The sequence below is a fragment of the Thermobia domestica genome, chromosome 2 (assembly GCF_964235325.1).
Source record: "Thermobia domestica chromosome 2, izTheDome1.hap1.1, whole genome shotgun sequence".
NCBI lineage: Eukaryota > Metazoa > Arthropoda > Insecta > Zygentoma > Lepismatidae > Thermobia > Thermobia domestica.
Genome location: NC_137455.1, coordinates 133,741,365 through 133,764,159, shown reverse-complemented (window position 1 = coordinate 133,764,159; position 22,795 = coordinate 133,741,365). Strand labels below are relative to the sequence as shown.

General features: G+C 35.1%; 1 protein-coding gene across 1 annotated transcript in view; it reads right to left on the bottom strand.

The window, feature by feature from the left end:
* LOC145679181 (uncharacterized) overlaps window positions 1-22,795 on the bottom strand; it is a 75,192-nt gene that overhangs the window by 29,149 nt on the left and 23,248 nt on the right. Inside the window, exons 3-4 of the mRNA XM_081749772.1 lie at window positions 17,724-17,879; window positions 1,112-1,216 (exon numbers count right to left, since the gene is read on the bottom strand). Coding sequence (XP_081605898.1) covers window positions 1,112-1,216; window positions 17,724-17,879 — 261 coding nt within the window. The remainder of the gene's footprint in view (window positions 1-1,111; window positions 1,217-17,723; window positions 17,880-22,795) is intronic.

The following is a 22,795-nucleotide window of genomic DNA, read 5'->3' as shown; positions in this document are numbered from 1 at the left end:
GAAAGTTATTGAGTTTAATAAAGTCCTACATTTACATGAAAAATATCTATATATATAAAAGAGAACGTACAATTTTTTGTCCGCTCATCACGCTAATACGGCTGAACCAATTTCTTTCATTTTTGGGGGGTTATTAGGATTTGGACCCTAGATGGTTTTTATCATATCACTTTAATTTTTAATTACCAGTGTCTTGAGATAATTGACCATTCAGGTGTCCATAACGTACAAATCCTTTGTTATTAGTTCATCATAGGTAAAAATAAACGTATTTATATGCAACCCGCATGACCGTGTCACTCGGCGGGTTAACATAAATGACAGGCGATATACAGCGGAAAATAGCTTGAATCTTCTGTTTAAAATTTTTTAATTGATTTGCTTATTTTTACAGACACTTTTACAATATGCCAGCACCGGGATGACCGCAGCGAAGCGGGGCGGGTTAACATAAATGACAGGCGATATAATGTTAAGATTTACTGCAATCTTCTATGGTTTTTATCATATCACTTGAAAGCGAAAAAGTAAAAATTATCTAAGTAACAAAGTTTATTGCGTTCCGGGGTGACCGCAGCGAAGCGGGGTGAACGCTGCTAGTTAGATAATATTTGAAGCACAATTATGTGCTAGAGTTCAAGCTATTTAATGCATTACGCTGGCAAGCGCAAAGAAGTAAGCCTTATACTCAAATTCTCCTTTGCTCTGAACTTGAATATCTTTACACAGAGCGTAATTGTGGAACGTGAAACTCAACAACACAAGAAGTTGTATGTTAATGAGAAATCAGACGATTTGCTAATGTAAACCTGGAAATTCTAATGTAAACTCAAAAGTTTATTTATCCCTATTCCATTTTACACTGCTTCTTGATCTATAATCTTGAGCGTGCCAATCTACTTTAGAGCAGAATTTTGATACACAGCATTTAACAGTACTATCTACATATCTAATGCATTAAGAAGTGATTTATTTTATTTGCATATATATTTTATCTTGTATTACTTTCATCCTCAAAGAGTAACAAAGACTTACGTCCAATAATAATTCTACCAAGGTATTATCCATTTGTAACATGTAGAAAGTATCTCATTACACTCTCTTGACTTACTTCTTGGTTCTCTTTTCTGCTCGTACATTGTATCAAATTGTAATTTCTCATTATTATCACTCGTTTCATTTCCATAATCTTCAAGAGTTCTCAAAATTCCTTGGACTGCAAAATAAATTGGTTTTATAATCACGCACAAAATTGCAAGTATTTATTTAAAAAATAAATTTATAATACAAATAATGACCATTATTTCGGACATTAAAATTACCTAGTTATTTAACTTGCTGACTAATTTTGTTTCTATTTTTAAACTCCAACTTGGTTTGGAGCTTTAACTATATTTGAATGAATAAATTATGATATCTAATTGCCGAAACCCTGCTAAAAGACGTGTTCTATAATACTACAACCCTTCAAACTTTAAGTAGTATACTATCAGACTCTATTATTCGGTTTCAGTTTCTTAATTGCATTCTCAGTATCTCTTGTACTAACCTTCATGATATGAAATAAATTCTGATATTCCCCATGCAGGTTATTTTTTCTCATTTGAATCAATACTATTTTTAGGTAAGGAGGAGGATTCATTGTAAATGGACTGCAAGGGTTGAGCAAAAAATTTCACATTTCATCATTTGTAGTCAGACTCCGTCCGTCATAGGTCATAGACTCAGAAGAAAGATGTCGGGATTTATTTTTAATGTAGTTCCAGAAATGTTGTGGGTTTTCGTTTATATTATTTTCAGCATTAGAGATAAAATCATTGTTTGCTATTGCTATTTCACGCTTCACTTTGTCCTATTCCCTGCCCGTAATGACGGTCACGCAAGCGCTGGCTCCGATGTCCAGGTCTGCACTCCCGAAAACATCCTTACCGTTGACAGACGTGTGACATTACATCAGACTGGAGGTGGCAGTTGTTGCGCAACGGTGATTTTCTGTTCGACGCCCTCTGTCCGCAATTGTTGGAACTAGGAACATCAAATACGACCCATAGATCGCCACCGGACTGCTCTCCGGATAAAAGTTTGAGTTCGTCGGATGGTGAACGACCGAGATATGATCTTTAGAAATCTGTACGACTCATCACAATTGAAATACAGCTTATAAAATGGACAATATTTTTAAACAATAATTTTATCAGAGGCATGTATTAACTAATTAGGAACATTGAGAATTTCACAATATGAATTGTGTAAGGTTACTTTATCGAAATTGAGTTGTCGATGTAGGGGTCTAATAATTACATCACAATACATATATGTAATCTGGATTATGAAATTATTGCTGAAACAAAACGTATTAGCAGACATTACACGAAATCAAATTTGACACATATATTACATAGAATACTTTGACACATAAATACAAGACATGTCATCATAATGGATCATATCAAAAAGTATAAGATAAATATTTTATATATACATATATCTGGTGTAATTAGAGGTAAACATACTGGTACAGTCCCATGCAAGCAAGTTGAGGTGGTAATCTATTAGGTAGAGGTTTCATAGTTAGTGGAACTAAAATTTTCATAACCAAAGGCGCTGCCACAGGTTATAGTATGGACATCGTCTCATCAAATTATTTAATCGCTATTTATTAATAAATGCGTAGCTACCTTTTATTTATTTATTTATTTATTTATTTATTCATTCATTTTATGTATATAAATTTTTCTGCATATACTTCTTCCATAATTACTTATTATTTTATAATCTATTTTCCTTAGCATTCCATAACAAGTCATCAATATTTTGTTGCTTTATTTATTATTCATTTCGTAGTATTTTACTCTATTTTTTAGATAGTACTTAGTTATGCATATTATAGATTATGAGACTCCATATGGTTATGTACCGTTGTTTCTCTTATTTTAAAATACGGCAATCATATTTAGTTCCATAGCATTGAAAATACAGTAATGAATTATTTATATCTATCTAAATTGCTGTATCATCCTGCTATACTGAATATGATATTGAATGAAAACATGTTTTGTCCAAAGTACTGTTGATTTAGTCGTTAGGTCTAAAGCTGAGGATTCCAATTATTCTTATTATTCCATTAAATTTAGTGTAGCTTCATTTTGGGGAAATGTTTTGTATTCAGGGGGCTTCCCCTCCTGCACAAGATTAAATTTCTTAGTTGGACATAATTTCTGTAGTGGATCCCTCTTCAAATAATAATAAATCTAATATGAAAAATACAAGTTACTGTTGGTATTGCTCCGTAGCTATAATTCCATTTTTGGTACTCACAATTCTCATCAAATTTCCTGCTAACTTGAACTTTACTATATTTTTCGGATTATATTTCTCCTTCCAATAATAAAACCGCAGAACGTACGAAGTTTCTTCAAAATTGACGTTTAACTAAGAAGACTCAAACTTTGTACATTTTAAAACCATTTTGTGTATGTTATTTAATTTTAACTTTCTTTCTCTTTTTCGTATTCAAATGCAGAATTTGTACAAATGTCACCTAATGCTTGAAAACACTATTATAACTAGAAGACAAACTAGAAAACAAATTACAAGTTCATTGCTATAAACTGCATTAATACTAAAACAAAACATAAAACAACTAAAACATGAAACTAAATAAATATCAACATAAATACGAAATTTTACTGACATATCAACTGTTTAGGTTTATAATGGTGATACAACTGTACAGGTTCACTTTATTCGAGCAGTACAACTTCTCTAAGTAGCCTGCAATACTCGTTATAATGATACTGGTGATTAGTTGCTCGCCTCACCTTAAGCCATTTTATGTTATGTTGCCATTCAAATTTTACCTTTTGTATTATACTTTTAGTAAACCAGCAAAGGAAGCTTTTTTCGTCGTCCTTTTAATGGGAATGCACTTCTCAAATATGTCATAAATTACTTTATACTTATGTAGAATTTTACTGCTTTATTTGGACCCGTATATTCGTTTGGATATTGTCAGTCTATTCTCGCTAACTCATTATGAAGATTTTCATAATTTCCTTTCTTAAAATTGAAACTAAATATGTTTATTTTGTTTTTATCCTAGATGATTTAACATGCGGAAAGCTTATACAAAGAGAGGGGTGATAATTATCTTATTTAATTAATGGGTTTGGTTTTCTTATTACTGTTACATTTGAAAGATTACTTATTACTAAATCTAATGTTCTCCGTAAGCTATTTGTAACATTATTGAGTGATCCCATATCTATATATATAAAAGAGAACGCACAAATCCTTTGTTACCTCATCACGCTAATACGGCTGAACCAATTTCTTTTATTTTTGGGGGGTTATTAGGATTTGGACCCTAGATGGTTTTTATCATATCACTTTAATTTTTAATTACCAGTGTCTTGAGATAATTGACCATTCAAGTGTCCATAACGTACAAATCCTTTGTTAGTTCATCATAGGTAAAAATAAACGTATTTATATGCAACCCGCATGACCGTGTCACTCGGCGGGTTAACATAAATGACAGGCGATATAATGTTAACATTTACTGCAATCTACTATGGTTTTTATCATATCACTTGAAAGCGAAAACTTCCGGGGTGACCGCAGCGAAGCGGGGCGGGTTAACATAAATGACAGGCGATATAATGTTAACATTTAATGCAATCTTCTATGGTTTTTATCATATCACTTGAAAGCGAAAAAGTAAAAATTATCTAAGTAACAAAGTTTATTGCGTTCCGGGGTGACCGCAGCGAAGCGGGGTGAACGCTGTAGTCATGATATAAAATAAAATGGGATTTATTGGTTGACTGTAGAAAATCAAAATTTGTTCCAGCTATTTCTGGAAAACTCATATCACCTACAAGCAAGGGCGCCCATGTTGTAGTTTCCAAGGGGGTTCAAGTATAAGCAACGATTCAAATATAGTTTCAAATTTAGCTGTAGCAAATGTAAAAATTCTATTGGGTTTTCGATATTATGGAGTACAATTTCTTCTAAGGGGGCTAGCGCCCCACCTTGCCCCCCTGATGGGCGCCTTTGCCTACAAGAAGAATATTGCTACCTATTGTGGAATTACTTTCGATAAAATAAAAAGATATTCATATAAAGAAAGATCCGAGTTTGGTTCTAAATATACAACACAAATATAAAGCGATTTGTAATTAACCATGTTTTCACTAGAATGCCTTCTCTTGCCAGTAATAGCTATTTGACTTACTTCCAGGTTCTGAACTGCCACCCACATCCCTTTCCCCATGTTTTACCACTTCTATTATAGTCCCTTTCTTTACGGTATACTAGGTATCTGTTATCAAAATACTCTGAATCAAAATTATCACAAGATAACCAGGTCTCTGTTATTGCTACGATATCATAATTGTTTAACGAAATGTTGCTGGAAAACTCACGTGATTTGTTCCTAAGTGATCTCGCATTCATATAGTACATTAGAAAATGACATTTTTGCATTATCTATAACACAGTTGCTGTCATTAGTACGTAACACATCACTGCACGCACTTTAAGAAGTCTTACCGTTGAAGATATTCTCCCTTGATGTCAAAAGATGCTTCTTTCCAGGGCGTGGTTGACCTCTCATTCTTCGAGCTGCATTCCTTATTTGTCTCAAAGCTGGAAACTCTTCATCACTTAACACTACAGGCTTTGCAGGTGACCACACACTACAAGAAACACCTAAAACTGCTAAGTTCTTTGAAGTGTTTCCATTGTTCATACTCATTGAACAAGCGCCAATCGTATCCTTTAGATGTCTGTCATCTGTGTTTCATAGGTTCTCGATAGTACGATTTCCCATTAATATAAAGTTTATCGAATTGCATTCGCGCCCTTTGACAACGTGCCTTGGCTTGAATCCGGTATTGGAAAAATCCTCACTTATACGCACAGGTGTCCACTTGGCAGAATATGCGTTTTTAAGCATTTCATCTCTCCTTTTGTAGTATGTAAATTTAACAACGATCTGTCTATTTTCCCGTTACCCATTCTGTAAGCTCCGTCTATATCAAACGGATTCAATTCAATTTGGAGTTTGTTTTTAATAAAAGTCCTTATTAAGTTTTCACTTTCTTCCCAAGTTTCCTTATCGCAATTCTCAATATTGTAGAATATAAAGTTGTTTCTACCCGAGAAATTTTCAACTTTATCTATCAGTTTTTGACTTATTTCCAGCAGATTTATTAGTTCTTCATTTTCTCAATTCATCAGCCATGTTATCTAACCGTATACCTAATTCATCCGTCGTTGTATACACGACTCCAAAAGTGCATTATCTGCTATTCTCGCTTTCCTGCAATAGCAGGCAACCCAAAAAGCTCGGCGGTTAGGTTGGTTGCGAATTCGAAAGGCGTTGGACCAAACCTCAATTATTTTATAACAAATATGTCAGTGTAGCAAACTGCAAATAAGAGAATAAAACAAATTGTTAAGAATGAAAACTTTATTATTGTGACGGAGTTGGATGACATCAAAAGTTACAAAATGATTTTACTTAAGCAGTTCAAACAAGATGAATCGCAAGAAACAGATATAAAACATTTCTCTCCTCCCCCCAAAAAGAATCTAACAAAAAAGAAAAAGTAACATAAGTAAAGGTATAATATAAAAGCCCCACCCAAAATTTTGAAATTTAACACCCGAAAAGCAAGAACAACTGAACCGAAGTGAATGAAATTGTGCACAGGTATTGCAGACGTAAAATGAAGGAATACAGGTTTCGTATTTTCCTGGAAAATGGGATTGGGTAAGGAACGGACCAACTCAAACATTTAATCATGAAATATCAAAAGTGCTAGTAACAGTATGCCAGATGTGTGTAAAGGACAGGAAGAATTGCAACACAACTTGGTGTATGGAAAATATGCAAAAAATAAACTAATACGGGTTTTTTATGTGCTGCGAAAAACGGTTTTAGGGGAAAAAGCTCCCACCAAAAATTTTGAAAATTGACGCCCAAAACGACGGAAGAACAATTGAACCGAACTAAATGAAAGAGTGCACAAATTTTGTATAGATAAAATGAGAGAATACGGGTTACGTATTTTCCTGCAGAAAACGGTAGGGTGGGGCACCGACCCTTCCAAACATTTGATCATGAAATATCAAAAGTGCTAGTAACAGTATGTCAGATGTGTTTAAAGGACATGAAGAATTGCAACGAAAAATTGTGTATGGACAATACGCAAAAATGAAGGTATAAGTCTTTTATTTTCTATGGAGAAACCGTTTAAGGGGCAAAATAACCCTCCGCAAATTTTGAAAGGTAAGAAGTAAACCGAAATGAATGAAATCTGGCTCAGATATTGTAAACATAAAATGAAGGAATACGGGTATCGTATTGTCTGGAAAAAAATGGTTAGGTGTGGCAGGGACCCCTCCAAGCCATCGATTACGGAATATCAAAAAAGCTGTATGTCAGATGTGTGCAAATGATATGAAGAATTACAACTGAACTTTGTGTATGGACAATACGCAAAAAATAAAGGAATACGGGTTTTTTATGTTCGGCGGAAAAACGGTTTTAGGGGACAAAAGGTACCTTCAAAATTTTGAAACTTAACACCCGAAAGGCAGGAAGAAGTGAACCGAAGTAAATTAAATTGTGCACAGAATTTGTAGACATAAATCGTGGGAAGACGGGTTTCGTATCTTCCTAAGAAAAGGGTTGGGTGGGGTACGTACACCTCCTAACCTTTGATCTCGAAATATCAAAGGTACTAGTAACAGTATGTCAGATATGTGTAAGAGACGTAAAGAATTGCAACGAAACCTTATATAGGGACAATAGGCAAAAAATGAAGGAATACGTTTTTTCATTTTCTGTGGAAAAACGGTTTAATTGGACAAAAGAACCCTTCCCCAAAGTTTGAAATTTGATGCCCGAAAAATAAGAAGTGAACCGAAATGAATGATATTTGGCACAGACATTGTAAACAAAATAAGGGAATACCGGTTTCGTATTGTCTGAAAAAATTGTTAGGTAGTGCACGGACCCCTCCAAGCCATTGTTCATGGAATATCAAAAGTGCCAATAACAGTATGTCAGATGTGTTTAAAGGACAGAGAGAATTGCAACGAAAATTTGTGTATGGACAATACGCAAAAACTAAACGAATACGGTTTTTTTTATTCTCAGCGGAAAAATAGGTTTCAGGGGGAAAACACCAATCCAAAATTTGGAATGTTGACGCCCAAAAGCAAAAAGGAGTGAACCGAGGTGAAAGAAATTGTGCACAGATAGTGCAGACATAAAGTGAGGGAATACGGATTTCATATTTTCCTAGAAGAAAGGGTTGAATGGGGCATGAACCCCTACAAACCTTTGATCACGGAATATTAAAAGAGCTAGTAACAGTATGTCAAATGTGTGTAAATGATATGATGAATTGCAACGAAACTTTGCGAATGGACAACACGAAATAAACAAATGCTTACGGGTTATTTTCTGCGGAGAAACGGTTTTAGGGTGAAAAAACTCCCACCCACAATTTTGAAAGTTGAGGCCCGAAAGGCAAGAAGAAGTGAACCGAAGTAAATGAAATTGTGCACAGAATTTGTAGACATAAAATGAGGTAATACGGGTTTCCTATTTTTCTAAAAAAAAAGGGTTTTGTGGGGTACGTTCCCCTCCAAACCTTTGATCACGAAAGATCAAAGGTACTAGTAACTGTATGTCAGATGTGTGTAAGAGATACGAAGAATTGCAACATAACTTTGTGTATGGATAATACGCAAAAAATGGAGGAATACGGTTTGTTTTATTTTCTGCAAAAATACGCAGCCCAAAATTTTGAAATTTCACGCCCTAAAGGTAAGAAGTGAACCGAAGTGAATGAAATTGTGCACAGATATTCTATACACAAAATGAGGGAGTACGGCTTTCGTATTTTCCTGGAAAAGACGGTTAGGTGGGGCACGGACCCCTCCAAACCTTTGATCACGAAATATCAAAAGTGCGGGATGGACCTCGTTAGATCTCAGACTATAAAAGTCTGTAGTGTATTCCATTGTAACCGTGAGATTTCTCTGGATTATCCTGTTTTCTGCTACTTTCTTATGTTACGAAATATTTTCCAAAAATTAGCTTTCATCTATTATCCCTCTCTATTATTGGATCAGATATCCAATCCCTTCGGTCCCTTCGGTAGCAAATTTACACGAGACAGGATTAACGTGGGATCCGATTGGGATCCGCGAATCGGAGCCGGGTCCCTTTGCGAAAGTCACACAAGCTACTCCAAAGTCATGCGCGATCTCTCTGTCTTCATTAGCCTAGAAGGCATAACATTTAAACTTTAAGGACTTCATATAATTTCAGTTCTTCTTCGATAGCCAATTGTATACTGAGACAAAGTTGATTAATCTAATATGTACATCTTTCTTTTTATAATTTTAACGATGTTCTTGTAACTTCGACTGTGTTCTAAGATTCCTGATAGTTGAAATATCGTATTTAATTGTAGTTAAATTGCCTCGGTCAACGTTTTATAAAATATATCAGTAATTCTTCAACTTCTTTGAGGTGAACTTTGTGCTGCCCCTGTACCATATCAAGTTGTGCATTAATGGAAGCTATGGTTAAAAATAATGTACATTTCCTTTCCCTCGACTTCGATCCGACATTTTGTTCTCGAGTTATTGCTGTTTTGGGCATATTTCCGACAGGTTTCTAGCTGGTCATAGCGCCAAACGGAAGCATTTGTGCACCCAGGTTGTCTTATCTTGTTGTCAGGAATCAGCTTCAAACGCTGTCGGTGTTGTTTTAAAAACACCTTGTATATTTCTTTCCTGTTTCTGATTAGGTCCTCTTTGCCAATCAATTTCGTTTCCAAAAACAAACGAAAAGTGAACTAAATTCACCTAATTGCCTTTCCCTTATGCTTTCTTCTTGTATAATACTTATTATATATTTATATTGTAGTTGACAAAGATTACCAATACTGATTGAAATATCTGTTTAAAATTCTAGTAGAGGAATTCCTCTTTAGTACAGAATTCCCTCCTTGCATCCTACCGCCGTATTAGGGATTAGGCAAGATGGGAATTTCCATCTCGCCTAAAATGGCGGACATTTTTATGTTGAAGATATAAGTGGCTGATAAATCGTTAGGCTAGGTGGGATTAGGCGAGATGGGATGAAATCAGCTGAAAAGTAGAGAGACGGTAGGTAATGGCATGACATTGCGCCGTCTCCCATGCCTATCTTTGCCCATTGTAATTTCTTAGGATCTTAGAGGAAGCCGTACACATTTTTTGGAGGTGGTGGGACGGGGTCCCTCTGATTCTCACACACTTTTATATCTACTGCTAAGTATTAGTTGCTCTGAGGACTAAAGGAAAATATTATGTGATAATAATAATAATAGTAGTAGTAGTAATAACAATACTACTACTACTACTAATACTACTAATAATAAAGGATCTGAATGATAAAGATATTTTTCAACTTTCTATTAAAATCCATGTGGGCAACTGTGAATCTCGATATATTATTTTTTATAAGGAATAAAGAGGCTTCAAACAACAATTTGGGGAATAAGATTTGTATGACAGAAAAAAACATTATCAGTTGTTTTACAAAGTACTAAGCAACTGGCAACTGACCTTGTGTCTGTTTTTTTAAACATAATGTTACAAGGTACAGAAGCCACGGGTAGCTTGTTTTTTGCCTGAGGGCAGCTTCAGTACTAAAATTAAGACTCATTCTGTCAATTTGTGTGTAGCTATCAGTGAATCACATAGGTTCTTTGCAACGCTGAATTTTACAAGAAAGGTTCTGTTCATCGGGTAGGAAGCAATAATACGTTGTAATTCGTTCCCCTCTTTTGCACACTGTGTGATATTTAACTTGTATACTGTAGTGACTTCCAGAAAAGAGAATGATACTTTTTCTAAAAAATGACATTATCAAATAAGATTGACCATTATCACATTATATTCAAGATGAAAAATAGTTATTTAACAGTCGTCGTACTTGTTAGTTGTCTGCACTAAAATTCCCATAATGTGCTTTCTTCTTTACTAATATGAGCTCCGAGCTTCTTCGTGGCTAAGTGGTTAGAGCACGCGCCTTCGGCGTGAGAGACCCGGGTTCGATTCCCGGCCAGAGCTCATGTGTTTCGGATTCCACGATTAATCAGTAGGTCCCGTCTCATATAGGCTCGCTGCTGAAAGGGAGGTTAAAATCAACTCATGTTGAGGACTGTACGAGATATGACACCGAGGGGAATTTTGTCCCTTATAAACCTGTCAAAATTACCGACGGTACCTACCTAGACAGACAAAACCCACCTATGCAGACAAAAGGAAGAATAGAGGCTTTGTCCCAGAAAATTGCGTTCGAGGGTGGGGGTCGAAGAGGCTCGTATCTACGGGGAGTCTACGGGACCGGGCTCACCCTAAAGTTTTACATGAGAATGAAATATGAACACTAGAGTAGTCAGCTATTAGGATTTTTTGTTAGAATGATACCAGATTCGACTCCTGTTGTAAGCTTAACTTTCGGTCCTATGTCATTTGCAGGTCTCGTTTCACATAGATTCGTTGAAAAACTCTAAATATGTGCTATGACTAGTATGCAAACTAAAGAAATGTAGCAAAAGAAATATAAATTTCTTACTTTAGACTCTCCCCTGTAATCCAGTTTTCCTGGAGGCGTGATAGTATGGTTGGGGAACGGCCTATCAGATTCAAGCTCCGAACGCACATTAAATAGACCCTCCTTTATAACCTTGGTGTTGTATAAGGACGAAAAACAAAAACATACTGATAGTTCGAGTAACAGATATCATAGGAAAGAGATTTAAAAAATAGCTAAAAATAGAGAAAGGACAGTACCCGAGCTTTATTAGTATTACTAGCATATATTACCCACTTCGCTGGGTTGAAATTAAAATTAAAATGCACAACTCCGTATTTCATGTGTTCAGTATCCGTGAAATATATCGTTTTCGTTTCTAATGGCATCGATTTTAACAGCATCGGAAAGATCATTGATCATTTCGGCGACCCCAAAAATCATGGATTCGACACTAATATTGGTTATTTTCGGTCATTTATATGTATATTTTCCCTTCCCCCATGTTGCGAGCCATTGGATCGAAAGTATCACTCTTCATTTCAGCGACCCCCCAAAAATTTGGATTCAGCACTAATATCGGTCAATTTCGATCATTTTTAAATATCTCTTTCTCCAACTCTCCTAAGCTCTAGGATTGAATTTTAATTTAAACGGAATCGAAAGTACCACTGTTCATGTAAGCGACCCAGAAAACTATAAATTCGACACTGATAGTAACCACTATCGATCATTTTTATATATCTCTTTCTCCACTTCCCGCAAGTGGCAGAGCTGATTTTGCATTTAAACCGGATCAAAAATGTCACAGTTCATCAGAATGATCCCGAAAATTGTGGATTAGACACTAATATTGGTCATTTTCGATTATTATTATTATATATAGCTCCCGCTCCCCCTCCTCCGTGCTGAGGCACACGGCATCAGCATTGACACTGTTAATCTCAGCTACTATTCAAAGTATGGATTCGACACTAATTTTAGTCATTTTCGATCATTTTTAAATGTTCGCCTCCCCTACGTTGTTCCCTCCCCCTCCCCCGCAATCAGGGCTGTTCTTGGATTGGAACAGCTTCAGAAATGCCTCTGTTGCTCTCATTGATCCCGAAAACTATGGATTTAACACTAATATGTGTCATTTTTGATCATTTTAAAATTTTCTCTCCTCTCTCTCCCCTACGTTGCATCGTCAAAGTGAATAGCCTAAATCAATCCCTGTCCCTAACATTATGTATGTTGAAAATTTGAGTGAGATCGGTCGGGTGGTTCAAGAATGATGAAGTCACAAAGACGATCATTTTTATTTTTTATATATATGTATTTCCCCCTCCCCTCTACTACGTTGGCTCGTCAAAGTGAAACGATAAAAAACACCCGAGGCCCGACCTTCATATATATTAAAAATTTGGTCGTGATTGATTGAGTGGTTCAAACGTTATCAGGTTTTATAATTTATTTATACGTCCCCTCCCCCTAGTATGTACCGTTGAAGTGAAATTATAAAAATGTTTCCAGATCCAAACCTCATATATCTTGAAAATTTGATTGAGATCGGTCACATCGTTCAAGAGTTATTAAGTTACAAAAATAGTCACTTTCAGTGTTATATTAATTGATTTTTATATATCTTCCCCTTCTTCTCCTTCCCCACGGTGCTTAGTCAAATTTAAATCATAAAAACGATGCCAGGCTTGAAATTTTGATCAAGATGGGTCGAGTAGTTTAGTAATTATTAAGTTTTATTTATTTTTTATACCCCTCCCTCAGTTCTACCATCAAAGTGAATAGCCTAAAACCAGCCCAGCCTTGAAACTCATGTATGTTAAAAATTTGATCGTGATGGGTTGGTCGGTTCAGGAGATTTAGTCACAAACATAGTTATTTTGAATTCTATATATATAGATTGGTAGTGTCGAATCTAGATATTTTCCTATTGGGGCAACGTAAAATTTTACGGCACTTTGCACCAGCTCCACTTTCCAACAGAACAGTAGATGCATCTCGTTTACCACTAGCAATCCTCAACATCGAGACTTTTCCCAAATATTCTGTCGCGGCTTCGAGAGAAAGAAAAAAAGTTTGAAGGGAATGATTAGGGCAGTGAAGAGAAGTCATCTTTCTTAGCTACACAACACGACTAGCCGAAGTGACGGCCACCATGGTCTCGCATCATGTAGTCCATTTTTTAAAAAATTTTGAATGGAGACCTGCGTACGTATTTTGAATTGCAGAGGAAGGTAGGTTGTATGCATTAACATTACAAATGTATGACCATACTGGTATTGAAATCTGAAAGACGTTTAGGCTAAATTGAATCCAATAGGTGATTGTATTTCCTTTTTAGGAGCTTTTACTTTTTACTTTTTCAGCTTGCCGACCCCTAAACTGCTGCTCGGAGCATTTGCCCCTTTCCCATAAATCTGACACTGATTATTGGAGATGACTGTGATCCGGACAGAAGGTCATGGCTTAGTTATAAAAAATAGTACAGTACGAAAGTAAAATGTAAATATAGTGAGAATAATAACTCGCTGATTGTGCGAGCTGTTTTTCTTCTTTTTCCCCTCAGCTGATCTAATAGTGACTGTGTCGCACTCAGAACATGTACAGAAGAATTGAAAACGCCACACGCGAGCCCGCCTGAAACAAATACGAGCTGAAACTTCTGAGTAATTCTTCCAACCTACATTCAAGGTTTCTTTATAATGACAAAAAATGTATATTTTACTTTGAACTTCGCTTACATTATTTTGTCCTTCTATCGGACTTCTTTTCTTTCTTCAAGTTCAATCCCCTTCTTTTCTTTCTCTTCGTTGATAAAAACTAACGACCTTTTTTATTTATTCGTGGCATGACTTTTTTCCCACACAGGTACTGAACTTTGAATTTAGCGCTTGATAGTAAGAGAAATATACGACCTTCATATTCCTCCGCGAGACCAACATCCACTCATCACTGAGTTCTGTTGCTCGCCACTAGATGGCAATATAAGATGTCAGAAGTGCTTGAAGGACATGAAGAATTGGAATGACACATTGTGTAGGGACAACACGTAGAAAATAAACGAATACGGTTTTTTTATTTTCCGCGGAGAAACTGTTTTAGAGGGGCAAAAGCCCCCACCCAAAAGTTTGCAATTTCAGGTTCAAAAGGCAAGAAGTGAACCGAATTGAATGACATTGTGCACAAATATTGTAGACGTAAAATGAAAAATTTGGTTTTGTATTTTCCTGAAAAAGAAAACGGTTGAGTGAGGCGAACCTTCTAAACCGTTGATTGTTAAATATCAAAAGTGCAAATAAGCATATGTCAGAAGCTCGTAAATATTATGTGATAATAATAATAATTATGGAGAATTGCAACGAAACTTCGTATAGGGACAATTTGCAAAAGAATAAATGAAACGTGTTTTAATAATTGTGGAAAAACAGTGCTGGGCCTAGGCCCCATCCGAAAAATGTAAATATTACCGTAATAGCGCAGAAAGAAGTGGAGCGAAGCAATTGAAAATGTGTGTAGATATTATATAGACCCTATGTAAAATAAGGCCTTTCATCTATCTCAAGTATCTCTATCCGTTTTGCTTTAAATTTAGCAGATCAACAGCAAACTGGAAATAAATCGATGCGTGTTTTTGTTTATGCGCAAAAACATTATAAGGGTTAAAGGTGCCTCCTGAAATACTATAAAATACGCTATACTGTTCATGCTTGTAGCTGATATGCCAAATTTGAAAAAAATCGGATGAAGACACGACACTTGTGAAACACGAAAGGCCTTATTTTACATATCCAATATACAGGCCCGTATCCACGGAAGGGGCAAGGGGGTCACGGTTCCCCCTAAATTTTCACTGCCCCCTAAAACTTACACGGTAGGTTTACAAATGAACTATAATAACGTGATGAACTATAATATTCGTGGGTTGGGCCCTAAAACCGTTTTTCCGGAGAAAATAAAAAAAACGGTATTCCTTCATTTTTTGCGTATTGTTCATACACAGTTTTGTTACAATTTTCATGTCCTTCACACACATCTGACATACTGTTACTAGCACTTTCAATATTTCGTGATGAAAGTTTTGGAGGGGTACGTGCCCCACTTAACCGTTTTTTCTTCATTAAAATACGAAACACGTATTCTTTCATTTTATGTCTGCAATATATGTGTAAAGTTTTGTTTACTTCGGTTCACTTGTCATTTGCCATTCGGGCGTCAACTTTGAAAATTTTAGGTGGGGGCTTATGCCCCCTAAAAACGTTTTTCCGCAGAAAATAAGAAACACGTATTCTTTTATTTCATGTGTAATATCTACCTTCCAAATTTTATCAAAATCAGAGTGATACACTTTGATTTCCTGTTAAGCAGGGTAAGAGTGAATCTGAAAAAGTAGTGGGACGATAGGTAGCGGCATGACGTCACGCCATCCTCCATGCCCATCTTTTCCCCTTTTTAATTCTTTGGAACTGAGTGGACTCCGTACACATTTTTGGAGGTGAGGGACGGCCCCCCCGCGTTTCTATGCACTTTTACCCTTGCTGCTAAGTATTAATTGCTGTGAGGAATAAAAATATTGTGATATAATAATATTATTCATAATAATAATATTAATACCAATACTATTACTACTACTACTACTACTACTACTACTACTACTACTACTACTACTAATAATAATAATAATAATAATAATAATAAAGGATCTAAATGGTGAAGTTATTTTTTCAACTTTCTTTTACAATTCCTGTGGGCTTCCATGATCTGGCTATATTGTTTCTATAAGGAATAAAGAGGCTTCAAACAACGATTTGGCATATATGATTTGTATAAAAGAAAGAAGCCTTATCAATTGTTATACAAAGAACTAAGCAGCTGACAACTGAACATGTGTCTGTTTTTTAACACAATGTTACAAGGCACAAAAGCCACGTCTGCGGGCAGCTTCCTTTTCTTTGCCTGAGGGCAGCTTCAGTAGTAAATTAAGTTTTCATTCTGTCAATATAATGTGTAGCTATCAATCAAAGGTTTTATGCAACAGGTTAATGAAACGATGTTGTAGACAGTGGCGAGGAAAGATGGCAACCTTTGCCCGAGCTGAATTTTACAGGAAAGGTTCTGCTCATCCGGTAAGGAGCAAAGTCGATCGTATGTTGTAATCCCTTCCCCTCTTTCGCACACTGTGTGAAATTCAACTTCTATACTGTAGTGAGTTACAGAAAAGAGAATGCTATTTTTTAAAAAACATGACATCTAATGTAATCTGATCTTCTAATATAATAAATTAAGGAGCACTAAATGGTTTCTCGCCTCAAGAGAATGCCTTCTATATATATATATGAGCGGTTCGGAAAGATACCCAACTGTTTTTCTAGTAAAATTACCCATTGACCCATATAGATGGCACAGGCGGATTAAGAGAAAACAAATAACGAAGTAAAATAGGTCCCCGTTTCCCTCTGTCTGTATCCTAAACGTGCAGACAACGGGACAATATTTCCAACTAGCATTCGTTACTATAAAAAAGGAAAATTTTATATTTTTCGTTTATATGCTTGCAGAAAAGAATATGCAAGATATATATATGGATATACATGGTAAATACAGGATATCTTACATAAATAATAATAATAATAATAAAAATATATATATGAAACCAGCAAGTGGACCTGAAGAGGTCCTTTGCACCACTTACGTTTTTTTCTCAGTGTATTCGTCAGTTTGTATATACAATTTTTGCTGTTTCGCTAAAAATAACAACTTTTAAAAAGTATTCAATTCCACTTGGGAAAGCTTCAAACGAATTACATTTTTACATTTGTTCATATCCAAACTTAAACTATAGGCCATGCATGGGTGCCCGAAGATGGGGGCAGGGTGTGGCCCGGGTCCCCCTCTGGCTGACGAAAATGTATACGTAATATAGCAAACCACGTATATTAAATACCAGAAATACCAGACGTAATATAGCTATCATGGAGATGGGCCCCTCTAGAAAATCTTCTTCGGGCGCCCCTGAGGCCATGTCCTACGTAACCTTGACGCTGAAACAGACAGTAAACACAGATCAATCAAAAAAGAAACATTCTTTGTTAAATAAAAATTTTTAACTTACTTGTGCCGTTTTCGTATTCACAAATGAAATTTTGACGCACAGATGTACAAGGAACTGTACTTAATCTTTGATGGAAATCCATTAAACCACAAACATCTCGCTTATCTGGCTGATTGACTGCCCATTTTGAATATGCAGTTTCGTACAAAGGATGACCTATAAAATATAATCTTTTATATATGAATGAGAAAAAGAGAACTCATTGATAAGTTGTAGAGTTAAGTTAGTTTTAAATCGTAGAACCAGTGAATGAGTATATAGAAATGAGAAGCTGTGAATGTAATAAGCAAAATAACTAAAACTCTATCTAAGTCTGCAGTGACTAAAGTATAAAAAAATAAATTAACATGTTCCCTTCAATCTTACACTTATATTTATTTAGGGATGGAATGGAAGGGCAAAATTCAATGGTAACAGTATGCTGTACTTTCGTTTTCGAATTGTGATTTTCAGTGATGGTATATTTTTAACCCTTAAGAATGTTTACTTCTTTCACCACCTTTAGGTTTAAGCCCATTGATTTACATGGGAAAGCATTCTATTTTCTTTAAGACAAATATGGATATTAATAATTTGATTTTACTGACTTATTATTCAGATATACTTACATGTCCCTTACTTTCTGAAAATTAAATTTTATTCATTATTGAAACATAATTTACATTTACTGCATAGCTAAATAACAAAAAAAAAAATCGTTCTGACAAAGTAAAGAACATTTAAATAGTCTTCAAAAAGAAAATATTAATAATTACGTGATTAAGAACCCCCAATCATTACAAAGAAAAAGGAAGAATATTTCCCAGGAGTGTATCCACGTGGACCCATGGGGGTCCATTTTCCAAATGAAATTCATGTTAGATGTTTTTTGAAGTTGTTCAAATATTTACAGCAAAAGCAAAATAGATAATAATAGAATGTAAAGGAAAAATACAGTGAAACCTGTCAACTTGGCCACCTCTCTAAGTTGGCCACCTGCTTATCTTGGCCTAGTTCGTCTTGAACCTGCATTTTCCCATAAAACATTCGTTACATACTACTCTATAAGTTGGCCACCTGTCTATCTTGGAATTTGCCCACATTGAAGCAATGTTTACCCTATGATGAAAATGATAAATTTACCTGAGTATCTTGGCCACGCAAAATACAGTTTTGTTCTTTTTCTTAACTCTTTCGAATTCACATATGAGAGGTACTGTCCCCTTCAGAGGAAAATAAAAGTGCGGGATGACGAAGCGGGGAGCAGAGGGTATAGTTTTGCCCTCTGAAAAGTTTTAGGATAGTTTATTATTCTCCAAAAGCAAACTTTTTTTTCAGAGATGCCAGGTATATGGTGAATGCCACTTTTGTGTAGAAATCCAAAGAAATGTCCCCTTCTGATCATTTGGAGGGAGGAGATGCTGTAAATCAAGCTTGGCTAGCCAGCAGTTAAAGAGCAGAGAAATTCCGTCTTCCTGTTAGTCTTTAAAATGAAGGAGAAAAAAGAAACGTTTGATAAACATCAATGAATATATTGTATTTGAGATTAAATATGCTACTCATGTTGCTAGTTTAATTTATTAGAGTACAGGGAGAGTCTGGAGAGATTGTTTGAAAAAATAAATACAAATTATTTGACACTTTTTTCAGTCTCGATACTTCCATAGTCAGAAAATAAAATTATAGATCAATTTACCTCGCATCACCATTGAATTTATACTTCTTGCAGCTAGCATTCATTATCGGCTCGAACAACTTTATTATTATTATTATTATTATTATTATTATTATTATTATTATTATTATTATTATTATTATTATTATTATCTCATATTTTGGTTTAAAGTAGTTTTAAACTTAAAAATTTGACAGGATTTATGATTACTGTCCTTCTTGGTGATTACCCGTTTGCTATTCGTAGCTTTCTTCCTGAAGAAGAATATCATCATGGCTTATTACCTAAAGGAATTAGCTGTTATTCTTACAGTTCCCAAAACTTTCTTACAGCACTTACGAACATTAATGATGGAAATGCAAAAATCGGGATAATTTATACAAACTGAAGGGTAGTCTCTGGGATACATATAGTATGTAGTTGAAACATGAATGCAAATGTTTGCTTTTGATTGGTCAAAGCAGGAAATTGTCAACAAATGTTTATCTTGTCGGTGTAACAGCTGCCTACAGTTTTTAAAGGAAGTTTTTCCAAACATTTTTTTTAAAAAATAGTTTTAGTTTCGTTAACAAAATTTCAATAAGTAATTGTCAATGGTTACTCAAAATATAATTTCCTTACTTTTTTAGTATCGTAACGAGATACTTGTAATTACCGTTATGAAACAACTATCCAACAACTTACCAACGTGAGCGATTTGATCCAAAATTATCCATTTCAGTTGCAGTTATGCTTGGCTAATAAGGGCAAATTTAGGGGCACTTGATCAGATTTGACTCGGAATCTGAACAAATTTCACACTGATTAAAATTATATACATATTAATAGAAATACTTATCAGACATACAAACAAGCAGTAGAATTTAGTAATAAACGGAATGAGACAGGGTGCGAATTTCCGGGGGGATGAGGGGGATTTTCCCCTTCAATCACATTTTGTTCCCCCCCAAAGAAGTCAGCTGAAGTATCCCCACCGGGGATGCTCGCTTTCCCCCTCAAACTATGCTTAGTATAACTCCAAATTTCACTGATTTTTATTATTTCTTGTAAATTTAATCTTCTGGCTGTATTTCGAAATGATCGATGTAAACTGTTCAGTTTTGGTCATTTCTACTTACCACCTAATTACCCACTATTTTCAACGTTGTATAGTAGAACTATATTATTATGACTACGGTTGTTACTTGCAACTGTACTTTCGTACCCTTCAGTTCGTCATCGTTTGTGAATTTGAATGTACTAATTGCGTATAACAAAGCCACATATAGGTTTATAAATGTTCTTAGCGGTTGGCCAAGAAGAAGTAAACAAATAGCTTCTTCTACCATACTTGGCGAAGTTCGGATATGTCATATTCATCCTTTATATTTATATCGATTATCATCTTATTTTAATTTTTGTTATAACATGTTATTTCATTTTCCAGTGTACTCTTTGTTAGCACATTTGCATTTAATTTGTGATAATTAGCATAGTAATCACTGCTTTTACAGTTTACGGAAATGAAATTTTGAAACTGTACTCAAAATCTGAGATATAGGTATTCTCTCGTAAGTATATGTTAACGTATACGCTGGGGGATACGCTCCTAGTGAGCAGACATGTTAATGAAGGTGATTTTTAGGTGAATAAGCGAATAATTCAAGATTTGTTTCAGCATTTGTTAATACGACTGGTTCTCCGTGTCATTGTCCGTGTCTGTATAAGCATTTCAACTGGAGCGGTTTTTTTTTAAAGTTAACCCTTCATTTTTCCATCTTTTCGCTGTACAGTTTGCTGTCCACGCAATTAATGTTGTCTGAAAAACTTCAGTGTAATGTTTTACTTTATTTGAATAACGTAGCCCATAGTGAATCAACTCATCTTCAACCTAACAGTAAAGTAATTTTTAAGTGTTGACTTTCCGTGCCCATCACGGAATCGATATTTGGAGAAAAAAAGTCGTGATGAGCACAGCTTTAGCGGGAAGTAGAAGCACAAGCTCGAAATTTGAATTGAGAGATTTTAAATATTTGGCCTTCAATTTGACCTTGATGTGAGAAATCGGGACCAGCAACAATCCATTTCTTATTTGATAGGCTAATATCTAGATTTTCTTAAAAAAAAAAAAAAAAAAAAAAAAGTCCGGTTTAACTGATAATTTTAGTGGTTTTCACAAGACTGAAGTAGGTTTCTTTTCGCAACCTGTATGTATTAATGAAAAGTGGAAGCTTTCAATATGAGTGGAAAAATTAACATATGCTTGTGATCATGGCTATCGCTCGAGCCAAATTATTAACTAAATAAACCTTAGAGAGCTACGGGGACAAGAATGAGTACAACATTAAAACACTATGCACAATATATATGTACATAGTTATTGTCGGTAGATTTATTAAATTAATAAATCTCTTATTTATTACAGATGTCACACACACACACACACACACACACACACACACACACACATATATATATATATATATATATATATATATATATATATATATATATATATATATATATATATGGGGGTAAGGCATTTATTGTCTCATTTTGAAATTTGAACCTTCAGACTATGTCCTTTGGCCTAATTTTATCCCCCCCCCCCAATATAGATGATCTAATTCGCACACTGGAATGAGACATTCTGAAAGATTAGTGAAAAACAGAAATTAAAAATCTCGAGCAGAAACAGAAAGGTAACAATCAAATGATATTTCTGTTCGTACTCTAAATATATGCCCTTTAACGTACAAACTATATATTTACTAACATTCGGATATAAAAAATAAATTACAAATTAAGAGTACTTTTTAAAAATGCACACTTTTTAAAGGATGAACAAAGAAGGATTAAGAATGGAATACAATGCAAGCAATTACATACATTATAACCACTCCATTCGCAGCTTTCTTTAATTTCAGCCATCATATCTTAAATATATGCCTCTTTATCTTAAATATAATATACACTACTTTTTTCGATTATGGAGTGGTGCTTTGTTGATGATTAACGAAAAGTAATTAGAAAACTTTTTCGAGTTCATCTTTTTAGGTTATGTTGTTTCAGTTTGCGGCTCACATAAAACCAAAGAGTTCTTCAACTCTAGACTAAATCATAACTAAAGGGAAAGGCCAGGCTGGTAGCCAGACCAAAAATGTATGGGAGGGGGAGGGGGTAGAAATTACGAAGGCCCGATCCAACCATATTATAGTTCATCTACATATTATAGTTCATTTGCAAACCTACCGTGAACATTTTAGGGGTTCGGCCCTCCTAGACCCCCTTGGATAAGTGTAAAGTAACTAAGATGAACTTACGATAGAGCAAAACCCGTGCAACGATCTGACGGCCAGCTATGTCTAATAAGTGCAATAAAAAGAGTTCTCTAAAGAACTTTCTTACCACACGACCGGGATCAAGACATACTTTGGGG